This window comes from Strix aluco, chromosome 1, assembly GCF_031877795.1.
Source record: "Strix aluco isolate bStrAlu1 chromosome 1, bStrAlu1.hap1, whole genome shotgun sequence".
NCBI classification, from domain to species: Eukaryota; Metazoa; Chordata; class Aves; order Strigiformes; family Strigidae; genus Strix; species Strix aluco.
The window spans coordinates 42499329-42523318 of record NC_133931.1 but is presented as its reverse complement, the minus strand read 5'-3'; the positions used below and the strand labels follow the sequence as shown (position 1 = coordinate 42523318).

At 40.6% G+C, this 23990-nt stretch overlaps 1 protein-coding gene across 6 annotated transcripts in view; it reads right to left on the bottom strand.

Annotated features, from left to right (window-relative positions):
• Nucleotides 1-7128: 7128 nt before the first annotated feature.
• Nucleotides 7129-23990, bottom strand: part of PLAG1 (PLAG1 zinc finger) — a 50279-nt gene continuing 33417 nt past the window's right edge. For 3 of the 6 annotated variants that reach the window (XM_074818891.1, XM_074818875.1, XM_074818882.1), the window contains 3 exons: nt 15908-16007; nt 11681-12039; nt 7129-11096 (listed from right to left, as the gene is read on the bottom strand). In XM_074818891.1, the coding sequence (XP_074674992.1) occupies nt 9833-11096; nt 11681-11922 (1506 nt within the window). In that variant the 5' untranslated portion in view covers nt 11923-12039; nt 15908-16007 and the 3' untranslated portion in view covers nt 7129-9832. Of the gene's footprint in view, nt 11097-11680; nt 12040-15907; nt 16382-23990 lie in introns of those variants that run through there. The other 3 variants (XM_074818900.1, XM_074818911.1, XM_074818920.1) reach the window with 3 other exon arrangements.

The following is a 23990-nucleotide window of genomic DNA, read 5'->3' as shown; positions in this document are numbered from 1 at the left end:
CTTAACAGCCAAGGTTTTGTCTAAACCAGGAGGACAGAAGCAGGGATCAGAACTGATTTCAGAGAGTTTAAGAATGTGTAGTTACATTCTTCTCCACAATCATTATTTCTTTGTACATTTGGTTGGTGTACCATGTAACAAACCCTTGAAGGCTTGGCTGTCCAGTGGCTTCTAAGAACTGCTTTACAATATAGAGGTAGCATTGTGTTTCTACTAAATTATTTGATAATCTTGCTAAAGGAGTCAAATTTATCTAAGTACTTAAATTTCAGTCCTGCTCTCAAAACCACAGTTCCTTAGCCTGTGCCTTAGTGATTTCTGAGAGGTTTTCTTCCCAGTTTCAAATCAAAGTTTTCTTTTTTCTCCATTTATTGTCAGTCCCTGCAATCTCAGTTTAGGATTTGATGATGAACCTATGTTCTTCCTTAAGCATATAGTGTTTCACAGTCCAAATGTTGCTTCCAGTCACACCTTAAAGACCACAAATTATATTCAGTTGCCTAAAAGCAGTTCTGATATGATCAACTGCACAGGTGTAAGCAATACCATTATTTGAAGCCAGTCCATACACAGGCTTGCTCTGAAGATAAGCCAACTGATTAACTTTTTTTTTACTACAAGCACAAGCCAGAAAAGAATCCGGTTCATGTTTCAGAGTTTGGTTGTTTTGGTGAGACAAATGACACCTTGGAATACATATACAAGCAAGTTTTCGTTAAAGTAGTCATAAGTAAACCCAAATGCAAAGTACAAATACATCTGCAAGAATTGTGATGCTATTTTACTGCTGAGAGACATAATAATAATAAACATTTTAAAAGGTTAAACCCTAGTTTATAAATAATAAGATCAAGTTTCAAACACACATTGCCAAACAGCTGCTTGATCCTTTTTTCCTTCCCAGTAAGGTTACTCCATGTGTTTGAGAGCATGAAGCAAAGGCTCTCCTCACCTGAACACACTGAGGTTTTAACTGGAGGCACTGACAAGGCAGGTGAGGTTTCACAGCTGATTTACTGGGGCCTCAGTGACCACTGACCAGGGTGGACCAGGGACAACAATCTGGCATCTGCTGCTGTAGATTAATATCACAATTGCAAAAGAGCATCTTGAGACAAGCTAAGAGAATCTAAACTTAGGGATAAAAATAATAAAATGTGAAATACAGGTTCTCAACCCATAGCAATACTTTCCAGCTGAAGATGGGTACCTATCCTGGCAGATTTGCTGCTGTCATACGGCTGGCACCTTATGCAGTATTTTCAGCTGAATTGTTCAAGATAAGTTTTGCAGTCTTGCCCCTGGAGCAAAGCTGACTTTGCTGGGTCACAGGGAGATGACATAAAGTAATGGTGGAATTTGAGGCTTGTAGCTTAAGGACTAGAAAATAGCTTCAATGCTTAATGAGAAAAATGAATCACCTACAGCAAAAGGCCCAGGGGGTGACGTTAGTGATATTCTACCGCTTGGAGACAGCTGCTTTTCCAGGTACATAGATTTAATGCTGATGCCTAGAAGTAAATTATAAAAGGGTCAGTCTCTCCCAGCACTTTGCACAATTTCATTAACACAGATCACGCCCAGCTCTGTGACTCTGTATGAAATACACTGCCATGGCAAATGTGGTTCCCTGCAAACATCACATCTTTGGAGAGCTGTAGAGGGGAAGAAGCAAGAGGATCAGCTAAATTTGGTGGCTCTGAAGCAATAGCCTGAGCACTCTGGTGGTCCATAGCAAATTATCAGAGATTGCCCTAAATTACGGGGTTTTAAACCTGCCTTATTAAAATCGGTCATACAGTCCAAGTGTGTTGTTACAAGGTTTGCATCAGTGAATAAGCAGAAGCTTCTTGTAAAAATACTGCTGAAGAAGAATATGCCTAAGCTGAACAGAACACAAACCATGGGGGATTCCTGCAACACTTGATTGGCATAAGGAGCCAGACACTGACAAAATAAAAGGAGACAATTTTCAGGTGAGGACAGACTTCAGTGAGTTTGGGAGTTTAGTGTGTTTTTTTGTCATTAATGTTTGATATTTGATATTCCTATGTTAGAGCTCAGATGTTGCTCATTTATGGCATGCCCCTTAACCATACAGAGCCTGTATTTTATTTTAATTTTCAATGTAAGTACTTGTGAGGGAATTTAAGGATTTACCTATGACTCTGTGTGTAACAATCTAACACAAAGGCAGTAAGCCAGAGTTCAGCTTAATTTCAGAGGCACTGCCTACAGCACTTTTCTGCTGAAATTGTATCTAATACTACACAAGGATAGCTGACAAACACCTTCCTCGTGGGAGTCTGTGCACCCCTAAGATAAATTGCTGTCTCTCTTAGATTAATCAAGTATTTGGAAGAAACTCTTCCAACTTGCCTGGGAAACCACACAGTGTTAACCAGGTGATACCTTTACAAACTGCATGATTAATTTTGGACTTGTAAAACACAAACACTTTAAACTTTTTGAAGTAAACCAAACCAAAATAAAACTCACTTACCTTTTCCAGGTTTGATTGCTCCCTCCCATGCATACATACATGTACACATACATATCTACATGTACACACATACATATATATACACACACACATATATACAAAAGTTTAAGCAATGTACCGATTTTCAGAAACTGTGACTATTCAGATTCTCTGCATTATTTTACACACACCACGCAGAGATCTCACTGACTTGTATGACAATGACACTAAACCATTCTTCTTCTTTGTACAGAGTTTAGTGCAACAGTGAAAATCAGCGCCATGAGCAAACTATCAAGGATCAATTCAAACGATTTCCAGCCCAGCCAGTGTGCACTACTATAGTCCTGTTTTCAGAGTGCTCAGCTGATGTATCATCAGTCCCCTCTGAGGCAAACTAGCTTTGTAGCTGGTGGTTTTATGACACAACGGTCCCTGAAGGAGACGATGACACTGAAGAACACAACTGTTAATTGTATTTTTAAAAATACTTCTTTCTCTGAAAATGTTCATTTCTCGAGGACACACAGACCATTACAACAAATAATTATATAAAAATAAAACTACTGGGCAAGATGTTACACCTTTAGGAGTAGAGAAAGTTTACACTGAAATACCTGGGATATAGCACGCCAGCAGGAACTTGAAACTTCACACTACTGCTGGGGTCTGTCATTTTCAACACCACTATCTCCACTGTTGTTCAAAACACAGAAATACAGTGTTGTTGTTTATTTGCTAAAGGCCCCAACTCATAATGATAAACAGCAGTTTATCCTCCAATACACTTCTGAAACTTTTAAGCACAGACTAAATTTTGTAATAGAGCTTATCCTGCTGTTCTACTTGCTTCCTGTTTGTGATCACCAACCCTTGCTGTGCCAACTATGGCAACTGCCACTTTGGAAAACTTAATTTCTATCCAATTTAATACAGTGTTTTGATATGCAGAGTGAGGAAGTCAACAGCATTTAGCTGCTCAGTTCTTGCTAGTCCAGCAGCAGCTCTGCATCACAGTTTAGGATTTCTCTGTCAAAAAAACATGCTTTATCCTAGGGCATGCTTATACGTATTCCACTCCTGGAGAACAGCGAGACCAGGTATGCAAGACCATGACAGCAAGACCATTTTTCTGTACTTCCTTCTGCAAGTTTTGGAAAGGGGTGGTTACAGGAGAGAGAGAAGGGAAGACACCTGTGGCTCTCAATTTAACAAGAAATCTCTGGATATAACAGGTATCATCCATGCAATCACATTCCACTTATTACAGAGGCTGACGGAGTTTCTAGAGGGTGTCTGTTTGGAAGGAGGACATGTTAATTCAGTAACAGTGGGTGAGACCAGCCAGATAGCAACACAATGGGGTGGTTTTCTCTCAGGGTAGGGGGGTGAATAAATGGTTTTGCAGAGTATTTTATACCGTAGAGCATCTGTAGAGCTTTTGATGCTCAATATAACATGGCCAACTCTCTAAGCAAGTTAGAAACCTGTGACACAGAAGTGGTAAGTCAGCTCAGAGGAAAGGGGTAGGGATCACAAGAAAGGGAAAGTGTCCATGAACAGAGAAGGTGAAAGCCAACAACTCTGCAACAATCGTTTCTCTCAGACTGGGTTACAGCAAGAAATCTAAAAAGTCAAGATTTGGAAAAGAAAGGAACCCAAAAGGAGAAAAACACAGACAACGCCGAGGATGTTAATAAAATATGTTCCGAAAAGCAATGAAATGTGAAATGCTACTCTTTTACTTTCCTGGCAAACAGTCTATGCTAGGGAACAACTGTGTGGAACGAGTGGAGAGGCAACTTTCTGCAGTTGTGAGCAGGCTGCTCGTCTGGCTGCGCAGCACCTCTTCCCCCCAGGCATTAGTCAGACTTCTTCGGCAGAGTCATGGGCAGAAGGAAGATCTATAGGAGCAAAGCAACAGAGTTTCTCCTGGAAATATTTTGGAGACAATCCACATACTGTGTCTAGCACATGCCATACACTTACAGTTTATCCTGCAAACTAGAACAATCAAAGTACATGACTTGCATTAATCTGAAATGATGGAGAATCACTCACCTACATCTCCCACACGAGCAGTCCCACTATGGAAACCCCAAACTCACCTTCCAGTGTCTCACTGTGTTTCAAGAGCAATTTGATGGCAAACTCAATTGCTTCCTTCAGTTCAGATCTGTCTTGTCACAGACACTGTAGCATCATCCAATTTGTTCCTTGGTGAAATCATGAAACGGAGATACTTATGCTTAAGTTCTTCTGAAAAACTGACATTTTACCAGTCACAAATTAGAAAGACAGTTACACCTTTTCAAACTCAGAATAACTACACCCAGCAAAACTGGATGTATTCTGTAATTACTTTTTGTAATCCCAAACATGCAGAACAAGACTATCTATTGAAATGCCAGGCATAAGTTATTCATTAACTAAAACCATTCTGTAATTTTATTGATATATTTTGTGGAGTTCACATATTTTTGTACAGCAAACATAACACTGTAGGCCACAAGAAGCTGCAGCACTATTGTTTAATAGCAGCAAGGTATATTTTATAATCAGGGTATGTGGACAATAAATAGTCTGTTTCTTTGGATGTGAATGTTTAAAATGAAGTTCTGCTGCAGCTTCATAATGTGATTGCTATTTTACAGAGCTTATACACAAAAATATATATGCAATCTTTTTGTCTATATTTTATACAAATACAACAGTAGTTTGTGAATACATTTTAAAGTACATATACATGATAAGCAACTCAATTTCCCATATCACAGGATAGCAAATTTTAAATGCAAGAAACATATACAAATTCAGTCTGGAATGCAGGGTTTTCTGTGTTCTTTTTTTTTCTCTATTTTTGACTCAAAACCTTTATCTTAAAAACATTTTAGCACACAAGTCCAAACAATTTTTCCACTAGCTAAAAATATAATTTCAGCAATCCGAGTCAGGTTTGGGTGTGTCATCATTCCCCAATATTCTTTTCCCATTTTTTGTCTAAATTCAAAGGCTTTTAGTAATATATAGTATGTTCTTCACTCCACACCATATAAAAGCCCACATTTAATTTTAACTAGCAGTCACCTATTTTTGTGAACAAGAGCTGGGCTTGTCAGCGTTTAAATTTGCATGTCCAAAATTTTACTTTTGCAAGTGCATATGAATACATTGTGGTGTTGCACAAAAGTTCATTAATGACAAATTAAGTCACAGTATAAAAATATATCATACAACTATAGGTCTAGTATAGTCCTTTTTTTCTATGGGTAAAAATACATCTGAATGAGACAGGGAGGTTTGTAGCACCATGAGAGGAGTTGTATCCCAAGTTACATTAGCAGCATGATCCAATATAACAATATTGCAGGAGTGTTTCTGAGGAGATAAACATTCACTCTGGTTCAACTGTACCACTGAAGCTTATACTGAAAAGTGTTTACATATGATTAGCAATAGTTCTGTGTCACTTCCAGGGCTAGATAACTGTTATCAAAAGACACTGCCTTCCAACAAAAGTAAGACACCCTTATTGCATAAAAGCTCTGGGACTATCCAAACACATTTTGCACTACTGTGGTGTTATTTGTATGTTGAGCGTGATGCTAAGTAGGCTGTGGTTTTAACTGTACACTGGGAGAATGCAGGATGGGCAGCTAAGCCTATACGGTTTACTACATACCAGGTACGTACATTTATTTCAGAGGCTTATCCATAGACTGAGAAGAATACAGGATGAGCTGCTAAACCAGTGTATGAGACAGACATAACAAAGGATGCAATCCTGCTCCCCTCGACCTTTACGGATGCAGGATCAGGCCCTAAGTTAACTTCAGACAGCAGCATAGCGATGATAGGATATGATAAAAAAAAAATCTGTATCAGATACTGCATATTAAACATTTTTGCCATAGTTTACCATCCAGAACTCCAGAGGACACAGTTTGCAATTGGTGAGGACAAACTCCTAATTTTTTTTGACTGGTATTCAAAATGGCAGTAGAAGACAGTGTAGTTTGAAACATGTAAACCTAGTAAAAACCATTGTAAAACCCTTAAGAAAGACACACTGGTTCTGTGCAATATAGCAAATTGATAAGAAAACACTGTAAAAATGTACCTGTTTAAAATTACAATGTCTACCATTTTGTACACAAAGCATTATACCAAAGGCCTACATATATGTAATCTAATGGCACTTGAAACAAATTATAATAAAAGGTTTTATAATAAAAAGCATAACCTGTAAGAAATTTTCTTAAAAGGTTTAGGTTTTCTTTTTGAAAGTGCTATATCTTGTAATATGTGTAACATAAGAGGTTGACCAAGCTTTATTTTAAAAAATATTGGCCTATAATACAAGTTTAGCTCACTAGGCAAATGATCCTGAAAATATGTACTCTTAACATTCATTATTAGCTTAATAAAGCAATCAGCTCTGGCTCATGTTTCAGTCAGTATATGGTTTTTAAAAACCGCTACTGCCAAATTAACAATAAATCACTCTATTCCACAATTTACTACTAAATAAAGCACAAGCAACAAGTACACAAAAATATATATATTTTAAAAAAAAAAAAAAACTTACTAGAAGTTTAGAAGTTGCACAAAGAGTGGTGCATGATCAGCCAGCCCTCCCCCCCTCCCGCCAAGAATCCATCTGAAATTGAGAAAACGGGGTTTAAAAACTGATGGTTTAGTAGTGGCCAGTATTGACTCTGCCTAAGTGATACTCAAAAGCACTCCGGCGGTGGTAGTATTGCTTACAATGTCAGTCTGCTTCCACGTTACTGTACATCCTAGTTCAGTGGCAAATGCACTCGGTGCAGCCACCCATTGAAATCCTGACTGAATGAGGTTCAATATCTTGTCTGAGGTCCCTATTTCTCAAATGAAATGTACGTCTAACTCCAAAGTGAAATGTCAATCCCTTTACAGGAAGCTAAGGCACAAACAAAGTGGTAAGGATTCTGGCTACGCACTAAGAAACGGGTGTTGGCGAAGTATCTGTTGGGTTTTGTTTTTTCAGTGAAACCTCATCGGCAACTGAGACTGATGAACAGTCACTATAGACTGGAAATTTGAGTGCCAGAGGCTGCCCACGACAGGCAGCACTGCCTGGCCGTGCTGCTGGGCCAGCTGCAGGATGCCGAGCACTCACAACTTTCCTCTGCTGCAGGGGGAGTTGCAGATGCTTGGCTCCATGCGGGACATAACCCATTGGAGGAATTAAGTCCATTTATCTTCATCTCTGATTAATTTAAAGGATTGAGAATAAACCCGAGTTCCTCCTAGATGCGTTATGGTTGCTGATTTAAACTAGAGTTACATTCGGTTGCATTCAACTTGTGCTCTGTTCATCTGTGTTTTTCTTTCCTTTAGAAAGTTGAAGAGAAAAAAAGCAATATTGAACAAATCATTCAACTAAAGATGTAAGTAAGCGAGCAATCTGTTTCACAGAAACCAGAGGAAGCAGTCATGAAGCAGAGCTAAAAGCCCACTTTGAGATAATGCGCTCCTAAACCCAAAATCTAGGAGTAGTTTGCAGAATTTCAAAAGGTATTTTCCTTATTAATACATCCTTATTTTAATGCCTTTGGAACACAAACACATTTATAAAAATGTTATCTTTCAGTAATAAAATTTAAATACACATATGTATAAAATAGTAAAACTACACCTGCATATTGCTCCTAGAATTAAAAAAAAAAGTAGGAGCTACTGATAAAACATCCGGAGCATGAGCTCCTTAAATGGGAGCAACTTTTGTTTCTGTGAAGTGTATTTAGTTTAACCACTTAAAACCTTGTACGAATCCTCATTATTGTTTGAGAGATACTAATGTACTCGATTTCTATTTTTTAATTCCTTGTACAAAAATGACAAGGAAAAGAATGTTATTGTTGAATTACAGCAAATCTAGTTTGCTTCCATGCATCACAGGGTTGGTTTTTTTTTTTTTTTTTTCCTCTTTTGGTTATTAGGGGTTGGGGAATAGAATATATTGCATTAGGTAAAAGTGGTGTAAGCAATATGCTTTTACTTCACTCCTAAGAGTCCTGTCTTTAAATCTTGGCAATGGGCAAAAAGTCCCTAACCAAGTACCCAGGTGTAGAAAGTGTGATTAACATCTAACTTGTTGCTTAGGAGGACATAACACACCATGTAACACAACTGAAAAGATCATTCCAATAAAAAAAACCCAAAAAAATGGTATTTGCAAATTTACATTCACTCTCTGACTGCACACTAGTTTTGAACTGAAAATAGATACACACTTTCTGGCTGGACTTGATCCACCCTTTGGCGGTGGTATCTGGGAGAAGACTGATGTCTACAAATGTGAATACGCTACTGGAAGATTCCTATGCAGTACTCTTTCTATGCTACTAAAGAGAAAAAAACAGCAAGTTAAGAATTAAAACAAAAACTGCGACAAAATATTCTGCATTACTACATTACAACACCTTTATATTTCAAGATCAGCCATTAATTTTGCCTGTTTCCCTCTACCAGAGTCATGAAAGCACAACACAGTTCCAAATTCAACTTGAAACGTTTGTCATTTAGGCAAGCAGAGATTCTCTGTTGAAATTCTGTTCAGCCATGATTTTAGAGAATTAAACTAAATTTTTTTCTTCCGCTATCCATAACAGGCCACAAAAATTTAAGCCAGAAAATGGCAAAATTCTTAACACCTTTTATAATGACTTCAATACAAGTCAAAATGCTATATATATGTACATGTGTATATATGGACTTATATATATACACACACAAGTTTTCAGAAAAATCTGAATTCTATATTTATTTTAAAAAATTAGATTTTTCATTATAGAACAGATCAGATGTGTCACCATTTGGGAAGAGGATTTGTTTGGAAATGGATTGGAGAACATTTTTCCCAAATCTTCAGGAATCTTTGTGAAACATTTTAACTGGATTCTTTGCAAACAGTAAAACATATTAAAAGGTAAAAGTGGTAGTTCTACCACTGACATCAATAAAACAGAATAGCTGCTATGGTTGAAGAAGTTTTCAAAAAGGGATGAGTGTTGAGAGTTTGCTTGGGATGACTTTCTACTGAACATTTTAAATGTGTCAATTGGCAGTGAAAATGAAAACAATACAATGAGACTGCTTTAAAAAAAAACCCAAGAAAGTAAACACAGCTGAGAATAAACACTTTCAAAACATTTTTAAAAAGTTAATTTAAATTTCTTACTGGCTTCATGAGATTGGTACTGTACAAAAGCAGAGAATTTATAATGTCTTATAGTAGGCACTAAGTTAAAAATGGTCACCTAAGGCATTTCTACAAATAGACAGTAAAAGCCAGCTTTGTACATCCTATTGGAAAGCTTGATGAAATCGCGGTAGGGTGGTGGTTGTGCTTAGACTGCTTGTGAACGCTGCTGACAACGAGTGCAGAGACCCAAGACCTATACTATTGCTAGGATCTTGTGGATCCTGGGTTTGTGGTGGAAGTTGAGTCATAGAAGAATGTGCCTCCTCTTGCGTATAACTCATTCCGAGGTTTCCCACTGAAACAGAAGGATTATAGGGAGGGCCATTTACAGGTATGAAGTTGAACAGCTGAGAAAAGTCCAATGATGGGGTGTTTAGAGGTTCGCTAATCGGAACGGAGCCCTTGGAAAGAGAAACCTCCCCAGACCCATCATCTAGTGGCCCTACTTGTGGATCCAACCCTAGTTTTGATGAAGATGCTTGAGAATCCTGGGATGAAGAAGGCATACCACTTTGCAACTCCATTAAGTAACTTTCGATTTCCCCTTTCAATGGCTGTTCTTTTTCAGGCATAGAAATTGCATATGAGGTAGTACCGAGCGGATATTTCAACGATAGCTGGTGAGAAGGGTGGACAGACTCCATATCTATTGGACAAGGCATTCCCAATGGTAATGATGTGGCAACCATTTGGTGTGCAGATGCAGAACTCTGCATGGACTGAATCTGAGTGTTGTAGAGATTTAATTGCAAAGTGTTTGTAAATGGCTTTGATGTCAGTTCACTGGAAGGTAAAGACATCACTGGAAGCAGCTCATCCTTAATAGGCACAGAAACATTGCAGGTAAAGGGATCTAGAAGGTCCATTGGCTCTGTTTTGACCTTCAAAAGTTCCTGGTTGTGACTTTTCTTCATGTGGCGCGTGAGGTGATCCTTCCGCCCAAATCTCTGTGCACAGTACTGACAGAGGAAGTCCTTTCTTCCAGTGTGCACTACCATGTGTCTACGGACATCCTTTCGGGTGTAGAACCGACGATCACAGTGTTCACACTGGTGTTTTTTCTCCTTCACTCCACCCGATGACTTGCCTGCGTGAGTTTTTAGGTGCTCCAGCAGCACTCCTGTGCTTTCAAAAGTCTGCAAACATACCTTACAGGTGAGGTCACCGCTTGTTGCAGCATGCAAAGCCAGGTGACGTTTGAACCCAAGCTTGGTATTGTAGTTCTTTCCACATTCTTCACACTTAAAGGCCTCTTTGTTGGGATTGTGTGTATGTAGGTGATTCTTTAGGTGATCTTTTCGGTGAAACATTTTCTCACAATAATTACACTTGTGGGTTTTCTCAGGAGAATGAGTAGCCATATGCCTTTAAACACAGATATATTCTGTAAGTAATTATTTTGATCAAAAAACACACGTGCTCATTTTTTAATGGCAGCTAAATACTACACTAAGGGCTGCTTTGCAACAGAACCTTTTAACTGAAAGCATGACACTACAAAGACAGTTTGACAAATTTAAATATAGCAAAACGCGAGCCATTTCTCTTAAATCAACACTTTAGTTTTGGTGGGTTTTAGCTACTGTAAGAGGGGTATATGGGCAAGTATGAAAGTACTCATGTAAAAGTCCATAGCCAAAGAATTTTCAGTCCATACTCTTTTTCTTGTGACAATTCCTTATACAAATGAAAATTCTATGCTCATTAAAAAAAAAAAACAACAAACAAACAGAAAACAAAAGCAGAAAACAAATTAAGAAACAAAATCAAAGACATTAGCTTGCAAACTTAGGTAATTTAGAATTCTAGAAACAATCCAATGGCTACTTTAATTAACACATCCTCTCTGCAATCAGCTGAAGGCGTACACAAATATATACTTTTACACGGCTTAACACGGCCAACATAAAATAGATAATATAATCTGAAAGATAAATAGAGTTTAATACCTTAGTAATTTGTACTTAGAAACAAAGGCCTTGGTGCAGTCTTGTTGTGTGCACTTGTAGGGCCTCTCTCCTGTGTGAGAGTATGAGTGAACCTTTAATTTCTCAACACTGTTAAAGGCCTTGTCACACAGTTGGCAAGGAAAGTTTTTTCTTGGTTTGGTTTCACCACGCTTACGTTTCCCTGAAGGGACTTTCTGGGTATCTCTTACTTCTGACAAATCACCAGGAATGACAGTGGCCATCGCAGCCTAAACCAGGCCTTCTTGTTGGACACTTGGGAATTGCCCAACTCCACTAAATGATTTAGCTTTAGATGGCTTCTCAAGTTTCATGTGGTCGTAAAAGAAAGCAAAAGGGGACTGGAAAAAAAAAATAAGAAACAACTAGTTTGTAACTAAACTTAGATTTTGAAGTTTACTTGCTATGTGATGCTTCTGAATAAAACTTAAAATTAGGTTCAGCTGGTCTAATGTAATACCTGCAGGTTTCTTTACACTATTTGCTGCAACTCTTAAAATGCATTGCTCAGGATGAACAGATCCACATATGCCCTGAAATCACACCTCACAACCTTCCCCTCAAGCACTGATGGAGAACAGCGAAGTTTCTGTCAGATTACGGGAGGCATCAGGCAAAGAGCCTACCTACCCAGACAGCTTTTGGCAGCTTCGGATTTCAAAGGAATTAAAGCCGCGCCTGTGGTGTTTGCACAGACATACGCACACACACACACGCGCACACACACACACGCGCGCACATGCACACACACAGTTATCAAAGCAAAAATCTGTAAGCCTCGAAATGTTTGAAAACCAGCATGAAAAGTGGCAGTACCCACGCTGACAGTCTGGGAGGCAAAGCTCATGTTCTTAGTTGTACCTCCTTGCTGTGATTACTACACATACATGCATCTCCTCTAGTAAAATGTACACATTGCCAATGATTGCTAGTGCCAGGTGAAATTCGCCTGTCAATTTACCCTCTGCTAACAGAGACTTGATGTATTAACAACAGAAATCCCAGGGATTAGGGGTAGATTAGATAGATTAGGGTTTTATCAACCCAGTGCTGGAGACCCCCACCCTCCTCACACTATCCTGCAACACGTAGGGGCTGTAAGTGTTCAGATTTAGGCTAGCTCAGGATGGAGGCTCTTAGTCCTGCTGGGGCACTGCAAACCGTGGACTAAACCAGAGGCTATCAGCTAGAGGAGGTGCGTGACACTCATGTCTGACTTGCGGGCGAACAGCTTTAAATTCATCATTTGGTAATGTCTAGTAGCAACTGGGCGCCTGCCATGACAGGGCACTCAACAGCCCTCCTTTGTCAGAGGTAGCTGACAGCTTTTCTTCATCATCGGAGCACAGTTGCTACTACAGATACCAAAATTCAGTGCTACCCGTTGTAGGAAGGGTCGAGTGTGAGGCCTGCGGCATCTGGGGCGAGGAGGAGGATGGCGGGAGAATGGCACTCAACACAAGCATTTGGCAGGACCCGAAAGCCCCCAAATTTGGCCTTTCTCCCTCAAAAGTGGCAACCCCCCACCCCCACCCCCCCCCAGCCCCTGGCCCCTCCATCGCAGCTCGCAGCTGCTGCCCACTCCAGCCTCTCTGCTGGGGCAGCTGCACAAGAGGCGGCTGGGCCGGACGGCGCTGAGGCCAGGGCAGCGGCCAGGCCGGGGGCTCGGCGGCCGGCCGCCCCCACAGCCCCCAGCAGCAGGGCAGGGGAAACCAGCAGCTGCTGAGACAGGTGGAGCCGGGCGGCCGGCCGGGAGCAGGGCAGGGAGCACCAGGCCGCAGCTGCTCCAACCTAACACCACCTCCCCGACAAACAAAACGGACTCTTCCCCGCTGGCAGCAAGGGGAGGCTGGATAGCTTGGAGCGGCCTGGGCCGGGTCTCAGCTGTCTTCTCTCCCCTGCTGAGGCTCAGCAGAAATGGAGGGAGCCAAGCACTCCAGAGGGGAGTGGAGAGCAGCACCCAGGTGTGATGGGGGCAAATCTAAACAGTCCTTGCAAGAGCCCCAGTGTGGTCCTGGAAGAAAGCAAGGAAGAAGCAGAGCCTGTGTTCTTCTCAATGCATGGCAGGACTGGAGGGCTGGAGGGGCAGTGAGGGGGAGCAGGGGATGCACCTCTTTAATGTCTGCATTTTATGAAATCTTCAGACTGAGATCTCCATTTGAAACGTGTACACAGAGTATGTCTTTGTCTATGCCTCTTCCTCCCTCCTCCCCATAACTCTTCCTTTGTCTTTACAAGAGGAGAGAAGTACTGGCACACGAAGATGGAAATCTGCTGCCTTTCAACCCTCAAGTTCTTGAATGGCAGGTTAAACTATGCTACATTCTTTAAGCAACAAGTTTGGTAAGACCACCTTTACTCCCTCAAATTTTATATGGAACCACTAACCTCTTCAAAGATACCCAGTGACAGAAAAGGTGTTTCTTTAAGGACTCTCATGATTTCAGATTTGTCTCGGACTCATTCCCGCTCATGGAACAAAGCCTAGAGACATCAGTTCCATGAGTGGGAACATGCACAGGTCTTCAAAGTATCAGCTTAATTTTATTTTCTGTCTCATAATCAACTATCTAGTTCATAAGTGAAAAAATGAATCAGTTGTTTGGAGACTTGGGAGCAATAATTTTCTGCAGTAAAAGTAAATGAAGACCAGTTCCAAAGATTTCAGTGAAGCCACCAATGTAATCAAAAGGAGGGTCTGATTCACATCAAAGTGGTGATATATCTGTGAATTGAAAGATTTTTTTCAATATATGCTTCAATCAGAATCTGGTAATAAAAATAATTTTGCTTTCCTGTAAATGAACACACTGGTCTTCTAAGCATATTGGCCTGAATACAGAATGAAATCTTGTTTTAGCCTAATCTCTCCTGACAAATGACGTTTGGGGGGAGAAAAAAAATCCAACCCAATCTACACTTACATAGGGTGTATCTATAGCACAGAGGCACCTATATGAGACCTGCCACACAGAGCTAACAGTGCAGGAGCCGTGGCCCTCACATGTGGCTAGGGCACCTACAGTCTCAGTGGGGTAAGAAAGGGCTACGACCCCTTTCACCTCCCCAACCAAATCCACACCTAGCCTGGGACAGGGCAGGCAGCATTAGCAGCAAAGGGCAAGGGAACTGCCTCCGCAGTGTGCTGCAGGGGAGTGTGGTTAATTCGACCATGCTGGGTCCAGAGCTCAGCAGCAAGTGGCCTCTGTGCCCAGTCAGTGACAAGGGAAGCAGGCACAGCTGGCAGGATACAGGGAAGGACAACGGCCAGAACTAGGATGGGGCTGTGGGGCCAGGGAGGCGCAGGGAGCACTGCACAGGGGTTGGGAATATCTAAGGACACGAGGATAGGGGTGAGCTGGTAATGCTGGAGGCAGGTGCGGAGGAACTGAACGTGCATCAAGCTGGGGAGATGCAGGATGTTAGGCCATGCAGAAGGGTGATATACAGGGTCTGATTTGAGGCCAAAAGCAGTGTTTGTTGTGGAACAGCGTATGAGGCTTAACTGTTAAATTAACAACTCTGACAACTTCTCACTCCTTTTCTCAATGAAAAGATCACACCTCAGGCTGGAGGCCATCCTATAGTCAGGCCAATATAACATTACTGTTACCTTCTCCAAAACTTCAGGTAACCTAGTTGCTGTACCCGAAGTAACTCAGAACATTCACATGGATGAAGAATTCAAGTTTTGTTCCTCTATGATCAAAACTAATTAAGCTGACTTTGAACTGTGTTTAAGTGTCCTTAAAAATGCATCATTAGAACAAAGTGTGGATCCAATCTTTGACAATGACAGTGTTTTATTAAAAAGCATGTATGCACTATTATCTCAGTACCATTTCTCAACAGATGAGACAATTAAGAACTTCAGTATTGATCTCTGAATAGCAAATAACCACTTTCTTTTTTTCTTGTGGATATATAGACTGAGCAATGGAGATAAAATTTAAAAAAACACTGATCCTCAAATATTACACTTTCCAAAGACCAGCTGAAAGAATTTTATGAGTAATATTGCCTGTTTGTGTCTCAACATATTATCACTTAAAATCCTCATTCTTACTGGTGCTTTCACAACTGCAGGATGAATGATTATATGCAGTATCAAATATAACAAACACATTACACAAAAGCTCATATATAATTCTATTTTTAAAGAAGCATATACTTAAAGCAGGATTAAAGCAGCCTCTGTTCAATGCACACCTGATGTTTGCCCACTAAAGTCCTCAGATTTTGGTCTTAACCAGTTCCGCTGACTCTTCTTGGAGGAAACCAGAATCCAGTACTTCCCATTTTTACTGGTCTGAAAAACAAAAGGAAGAATGGACTAGACTCCAGCAAAACCAGTATATTCAGAAAGGCTGGGATGTGGCAAGACTGGGGGTTGGAAAGAATTGGAAAGGAAAAGTTGAAAGGGATAGATCCAACCCATGCACAGAACATTATGTACTGTTAATTATAAACTGTAGGAATCAATTGTTCTTGCATTATCAGTAGCAATTATGCACTTCAATTTGCAGCATACTTACATCATTTCAACTAACGCTACACTGGACAGTAACACATAAGGAGATAAAATTAGACAAGAGAAAAGAAGTTTTCAATAAAGTTAAAAACAAAACAAAAAAAATCCACAGACCAGAAATAATTTAGAAATAACAACAAAACACACGAAATGCTGGGCCCAGACTCGAGTTTCTTACTCAGAAAGGACTGAATAAGAGAAGATTTCTGGATTAGGGCCAACTTTACTAGAACCTAATGCCTTCATTCTGCTTAATTATACAGGAAATAGCAGCTTAAAAGGTGACCTGCAAAGGAAAATAAAATTAATTTTAAAAAAATAATAAAGCCTCTTAATAATGTACATGCTACAGGTAAATCCCAATAGAGGGCAAGTCTAGGTGTGCCTGAGCAAATCCAGAGGGCTTTTCTGGAATTTCCCTTATATCTCCCTTTTCCCTGCCACCATCCTTTTATAAATTTGCAGCATGTCTTCCTTTTCTTGCTAGAAGGCCTCCCGGATGACACAGGTATGTGTGGAAAACATGTTCAGCACCTCATTGTAATGGGGAGGTTTATCCCCTCCAACTCTTCCAGATATGTAAGAGCCAAGCCCTATACAGTGCACATACCCCACGTGGCATAGCAAGCTGAAGGTATTTGGCAGGAGCCCCAGAGTAATGTAACATTTTCGCACACACAAAGCATTTTCCCTTCTCACTTCCCATTCACCCCAGTGAAGTATTCTTCCTTTTGGTACCAAGTTGAGCTTCACACAGTCCCAGTCTCCTCTGCTGGTAAGCACAAATGTGAGCAAACTGGTGTCCTTGAACACCCACTGAAGGCAAAAGTGCTTCAAAGCAATTGATTGAAATCTCTCTGACAGCTGAGGAGCGTTTATCTGGGGCTTTGTACACACAGGCAGGAGGTAGAAACAGCTCCAGTACCCAAAGAAAAAGTGAAAGCTTTGCTTTCAACTAATGAGCCAGAAAGAGGGCAAACCCCTCACCTCCTCTTTAGGAGGTCTCCAAATCACCTTGTTTCAGGGAAAAAATGCTGATGACTCCTCACTCCTTCTCCCAGCAAGACCCTTATAAATTAGTCACCCTGCGATGCCTATCTCAACATCTTCCATTATCGCAGCAGAAAGGAAGAGCTTCATTATCCAGATGTTTCTAATAACGTAGCTCACAATAAGTAGACAGTAGTTAACACAGCCACATAAAGGTAATGGACTAAGTCCATGAGGACTTACTCTCTCCAGTAGTGGTATTTACAGATTTTGCTGTTCAAAAAAACCCCCAAGTTCTATCTAAAATATTATAATGCCCTCTCAAATAGTATTCAACGTTTTCTCTTAAATGCTCATGGTACTCAATTCTCACCACACATCTAAGTCACTCTAGCAAAAAGCAGATGCCCTCAGAGATGGGCCATTAGAGGCATGGAAAGATTATTGTATCAGGGGAAACTGAAGCAACTGGAACAAGTAAATAGGATAAACACCAGATGTAGGTAAAATGCTGAAGAGAATGGAAGAGGAAAGTCAGGTACTCTTATTCATTACCTTATGAATATAGCAAAATCACAATGCAGTGAATCCAGATGAGGGCAATGCTATACCTACATTTAGCTGGGATCTCAACTTCTACAAGACCGTTACTAAGCAAAGAGCTTAACAACATACACACAAGAAATGGTAAATTTGTATGAATAATGAAAACATCTGCTACATTTGACAGGATTAAGTGAAAACAGAAAATAAAATAATTCCTATGTTTTGCAACAATAAATCAGCTATTGGATAAAAGACTTTTTTCTTATGCACAGAATACGAAAGTTGTCCATGATAATGCTGACTTTTAGATTACCTATCTTAGAAGCTTTTGGTGCTAGAAAATCTCTGAGGCAGAGTACTGAACAAAGATGTAACATTCTTCTAGTAACTGCTTATAGTTACAGTGTTTTCTTTAGCTACAACTTTTCTTCTCAACTACATGAGTTAAGAATAATTTTTAATGAATAACAAAGTTCAAATTATTCTCCACATGAAGTAGAGAAGCATCACACTGCAAAAAGCACTGTCACATGCACATGGCCTAAAACCCACTTGGAACTAGTAACAAAATACAACTTCTATAATTTGTCACATTATAGTTCTTAGAATTTATCATATCTTCCAGTATCCACCAGACACTAACTTTGCTAAATCTCCAACAAACCAGATAATTCCAGGTTAGACAATATTTGAATTTCTACCATCTAAGGCATCAAAGAGAAAAAAAAAGCCCTCAAACCTTAAGCTAAATAATTTATTCCTGTCTTTAATATTAAAGAGTAATATACTTTTTTTTCAAAATTCACAGTTCATCTTTAAAAATCTGAAACAATAGCTGCACTTGAAAATATTTTAAAACATTATCTGATATCTAAACTAAAAGGATAATGAAGACATTACATGAATACAACCAATAATCTTCCTCCTAACTTGCATTTCTTACTTTTCTCAAGAGTGTGCAACCACAGTAAAGGAAAACACCAGTTTCATGGTTATTTTCTTTCAAAACAGGAGAGCAATAATGAGAACACAGTATTGAAAACACATCATCTGTCATTGCGCCTTGTATACTGAACAGTGAATTGAGCTTCAATTCCTGAAATTAATCAGTTTTAAACCAGAGCGAGTGTCCTAGAAACATTAGAGTCATAATAATGGTGGACCTGATTAAGGATTTAATAGTATAATCAGAGTCATCCTGGGGTTTAAATATTTTTGTAAGGAAACAAAATGAAAAGCAGTTACTTACCCTATGGAAACTGTGATTCTTTAAGAAGTGTTGTCCACACAGATCCCAGGTGAGCATGTACTCACATGAACAGGATCAAGTTCTCTGAAGACAGTAATGTCCATCCAGGCTGTGCCTGTGCACCCTCTCAACTGCCACCGGCAAAGGGCTCTTGAACAGTGCCACGCACGTCATCGCACCACCTAATGTGTTCTGCTGCAACAACAGCTCCCACTTCTGCTCTTCACTCACACGTGGGGCAAGAGCCATTACCTCCGCCACTGCCATCAACGTGCGGCTTTGAGAAGTGGCAACCTCCCTCTTCAGTGGCTGCTGTAGCCCTGCTGCTCCCAAACCTGTGCTCCCATCTCAGGGTTTTACATGTTGATGTGAAGGAACTGGCAAGGTTTGCTGTGGTTGATGAAAGGGACCAGGGCCACGGGAGAGAAATACGTGGGCAAGAGTGGATGTCCTAGGTGGGAGCACGATGTGAGGACTGGGGAGCTGAAACACAGACTGGCATCCTGGTTTGGGAAGAAGGAGGATGAACACGTGCAGCCCAAGGAAGCCAGGAGCTGCTGCTGCTCAGGGTGGTAATAGAGCAAACTAAGCACAGTCTGACCTCTCAGGCTTGCCAACAGTAAAGACTCCTTCAGGGTGAAGGACAAGAGATTGCTTGTGGTGCCTCTATGGAGAACGTGCCTGGAAGAGTCACAATTACCGGAGCAAAATGAACCGTTTTTCTTCTTTTCTGTATCTCACCTGACTAAAAAAAAAGTACTGACAGAGGAAACCTGCTCTGTCTGAGCAGTCAGGGACAGCTGGGGGAGATGAGCTCGAGGAAGAGTCAGCAAGAGACAGTCAACATAGCCACTTACTGTGGCTCAGAAGAGCCAAAGTGACAGTCAGACAGCACCTCCACTACAGAGTGGCAGAACCGAACTACAAATCTTGCCACTTCTGCCCCCCTCAGCCAGGGCTGTTAAAACTGCACCAATGTCGCCAGAGCTCCTGAAGATGAAGGACTCTACCCCTGGGTTAGGGCAACTGAAGAAGAAGCACCTCCTGCTTTCCTTGTGCTGTCAGCTTACACACAAGCCTCTCACTAGGCAGTTCAGTTTGTGGAGGTGCAGATTTAACCTGCCTTCCTTCAGACACCTCTGCTGGGACAGTTGTTGAAAGGGGCTGAGGGCATAAGTGGCAAAGCGCCTGTGCTGCTCCAGGACGGCACACTGGGACCTGCAGCCCTGCAAGGCTCAGCCATTCTTCCTGGATCAATAAGGATCAATGTGCCTACTGCACACTTGCACTGACCTCAAGGCGAGCAGTAGGTCTGACTGACTTTGTAGAAAAATGCTAGACAGAGCATCTGCAGGTAGCGTAAAATCTAGCTGCCAACCCAGGACTTCCAGAGGTCCCTCTTACAGAGAATTAACTTTCAGTAAGGGAGCATCTCAGCTGGAGAAGTTGATCCCACCAATGGAAACAGTCAAGCAGGTAAGAAAAATCCATGCTTAACTGGCAAAGATGTTGGAGTATGGATGACTTCAGGGGTGCCTTTCTCCGTGTTGAATTAAAATGTCTTCTGACTGATGCAGGGGTCTGCATCACTGTTCTTGGCAGGCCATCTGATTTGGCAGGCCACATTTATTTGGACAGCACGTCACTCTTTAAGGGAGACAGACAGTGAAGCCTGTTCACCCTTGGCCATGTTTAGAAGGAGAATCCTGTCTTTGGTAGGAAGATGCTGCTTCTCCCCCACTTGTTCTAGGCTGGATGGGGCTGGAGGGGGAAGCGGGCAACAAAGACTGTGGCCTGAGTTCTCCTACATCTGGAAGTTCAAGCTAAGGCTTTGATGCTGGAGGACAAGAAGGAGGAAGAATGGGCATTGCTGGGGTGAGATTGTTAACCAGAAAGTGGGTTTGACCAGGGACCCTGCCTAGGCCAGGAGGAACTTGTGTCTGCACTTTCACAAAGCAATACTTCGTTTCATTTTCTGCCTGGTTTATAGTGTAATTTGGAAGAGATTTGAACAGCAAGCAACATGTACACACATGTTTCTGCCCTAAGCAATGAAGACACCTGGCACGACTTTCTATAAACACTGGCACTGCCAAATGGCAGGAGGGACAGATCTCAACCCCCAGAACCTTGCCTCTGGCCATCGTGGCCCTTCATATGGTAGGCAGCGAGAGGAGAGCCAACGGGTACACTACCTGACAGCAGACAGGAATCAGCCAGAGTTTTACAGCTCCTGTTCTCTAACAATCTGATGGAGAGATGTGAAAAGACAAAGAGGTCCAGTGCTGAGGCCCTGGGGGGACGAGATGACATTAAGAGATGGGTGAAGCCACTTGGCCTTCTGCATTTTTGGACAACAGATATTGTAAATAACCATTCAAAGATGTAGGCACTGGCCCTACCATACAGCAGTGTTTCATGTAAGGGGAGCACACACATCGATGCAAACTAATCACAAAAGAACAGATAGTTTGGTTGGTTGCGTTTTTTTAAAAATATATACAAGGCTGTATTTATCTTATCTTGAACTTCAGGACTTCTTATAACAGGCATCTGACCTCAGAGAAATCCTTCTCCATGGATTCAAGCTCTAGCCTACAGTATAAAGGAGTGGCCGAGGGAGCGTGGTAGGACAGCAGCAAGCGCATGCACAGGCTGCAGGAAGACACAACCAAATCCAAGCATGCAGCAGGAGATCTGCCCACGAAAGCTGCTGCAGGAAAATTGAATGATGTGGGCAAAACAGTAAAAATATCTACCCAGCAATCTTAGGTATAAACACAAGATTGACTTAGAGATAGTAACACATAAGACTTTACCCCTCAGGGTAACAGCCTAACATCTAGAACATAATGAATTAACATGAGCACTGAAAATAAAACCAGGCAACCATTGTAGTCTACTGTTAGTGACAGCACATTACTAGTTTCTACTGTGTGCAGAACAATGATTATACCGCAAAGAGTATTAAATAGAAGGTAGAAAAATACAAGAATTAAGACATCTCATCAATTCAAAATTTTTACAAAGTCTTTGTTGGGTTTTTTTGGAAAACATCCACAAAACTGAGAAACTTATGCATAAAGTTGAGCAGGAAAAAAACCCTGATCCTTTCACTAACGTGAAATATGAGTAGCAAGGGGAACAAATGCACTAAAATGATTAAACCCATTTATTTTCTTCTGGGCAGTAAATACACAGATTCTACAAGTAAAGGTATGTTAAATACACATACCTTTTATTAATTAATAAAGCAAGAATTTGGAGGAAAAAAACACTAGATTGCTGTGGGACACTAACCATCATACAAAAATAGGTATTTATACAGTTTTGACTATTAAGTACAAAATGTTTTGGGTTTTTTTTCATGATCATAAGACTATTTGCAATTCTTGAAAGCTGTACTACAGTCATGAAATGTGGACAACCAGCTTCTTAATTTTAGAAAATAACTAATTTTTATAATATGCTACACTAGGAAGAGTATTACATAATGTCTTTCAGAATATAGAACAAAATTCTACCATTCCTGACTTTTTTTTTTTCTTCTTAAGTTTCTGAAAAAGTAGAACATGAACTCACCAACTTTTATTTTATCATGACCTAATAGTCTGTAATTTAAAGAGAAAAAAAAATTACAATACCATCCAGCATCTCTTTGTGGGCTTTCCATGTTTCAAATTACTTAGGTCCACTTTAAATCTTGAGAGCTCAGTTTTGGTTACTGAATGTTCCAAAGGATTCCTGATTATATACTAAATTAAAGGAAACAAGAGCTGCCTAGAGTTAACCCATCTGATGATTGTGGGTTTATGGGCTTTTTAAGAATATCTATGGCACTGCATAGATGTTTTTCTGAAAACTTTGGAGAGGCTGTGATGCAAATAATGTTGATACTGTAATTACTGTTAGAACGTTTAAAACCTGCAAAAGTGCCTTCATGTATTTTGGAATTACACCACCACCCTTCCCAAGAATAAACTGCATCCATTTTTAAAGTGATGATGCTTCTGTGAAAGCAAACTTTGGTTACTATTTAATCTGCATACAGGACCATGTCATTTTTATAATAAACCCTAACCAAAAGCAAATCCTGTATATGTACAAGTAAACACAAACACACATCTTAAAGGTGTGTAAGAGATTATACACAAACAGGATCAGGAATTAATTGATGTTTGTAAGGAACATTATTTTCCTTTGTCCCAAAACATCTTCAAATGAGACTAGGTGTGCGGGCCAGATTAACAGTACATCTAGGCCAGTATTCTGTCTCCAGTAATAGCCAAAAGTACAGAACAGGTCACGAATGTGTGATATTTCTCACCAATACTCTTCTGACCTCCAACTACTTTGATGTCAGGGACTTCCTGAACCATATGTGGTTTCTGTTAGCTTAGCAACTTTCAGCACAACACCCTTCCAAGCAATAGTCTGTGCTCCCCTTGGAAAACTGTATCAGCATACTTTTGAAAAGTCATCCCACAAGTCTCTCCCACTACTGATTTTATGGAGAACCTCTTCCTTTTGAAGGCTCTGAATCTCCCTTCCCTCCTAACTGTGTATGGTCTTGTTTTGAAAGGCAGTGGTTAGTCTGCCTCTTCCATCCTCTGCAGATCTCCATGACATTGACCTCAATTCATTCCTTTCCCAGACCAAAGTCCCAGTTTATAGAAATGTTCTTCAGGTGGAAGCCACCCCATGTAGCTCATCATCCTTGCTGACCTTCTCTAAGTCTCTTCCAGTTCTAATAAATCCTTTCTGAGATGAAGGCTCCAGAAGTGCACACAGCACTCAGGAGGCAACTGCACCATACACTCTTGTAATGATGTTCTCATTTTTTTTCTATACTTCTTTCCTCCTCTAACATTTGGGTTGTGTTTTGGTGACCAGTGGGTTCACGATCTCACAGAATCACCAACCACAATCCCCAAATCTTACACCTCAATGGTAATACCCAGCTCAAACTCCTAATC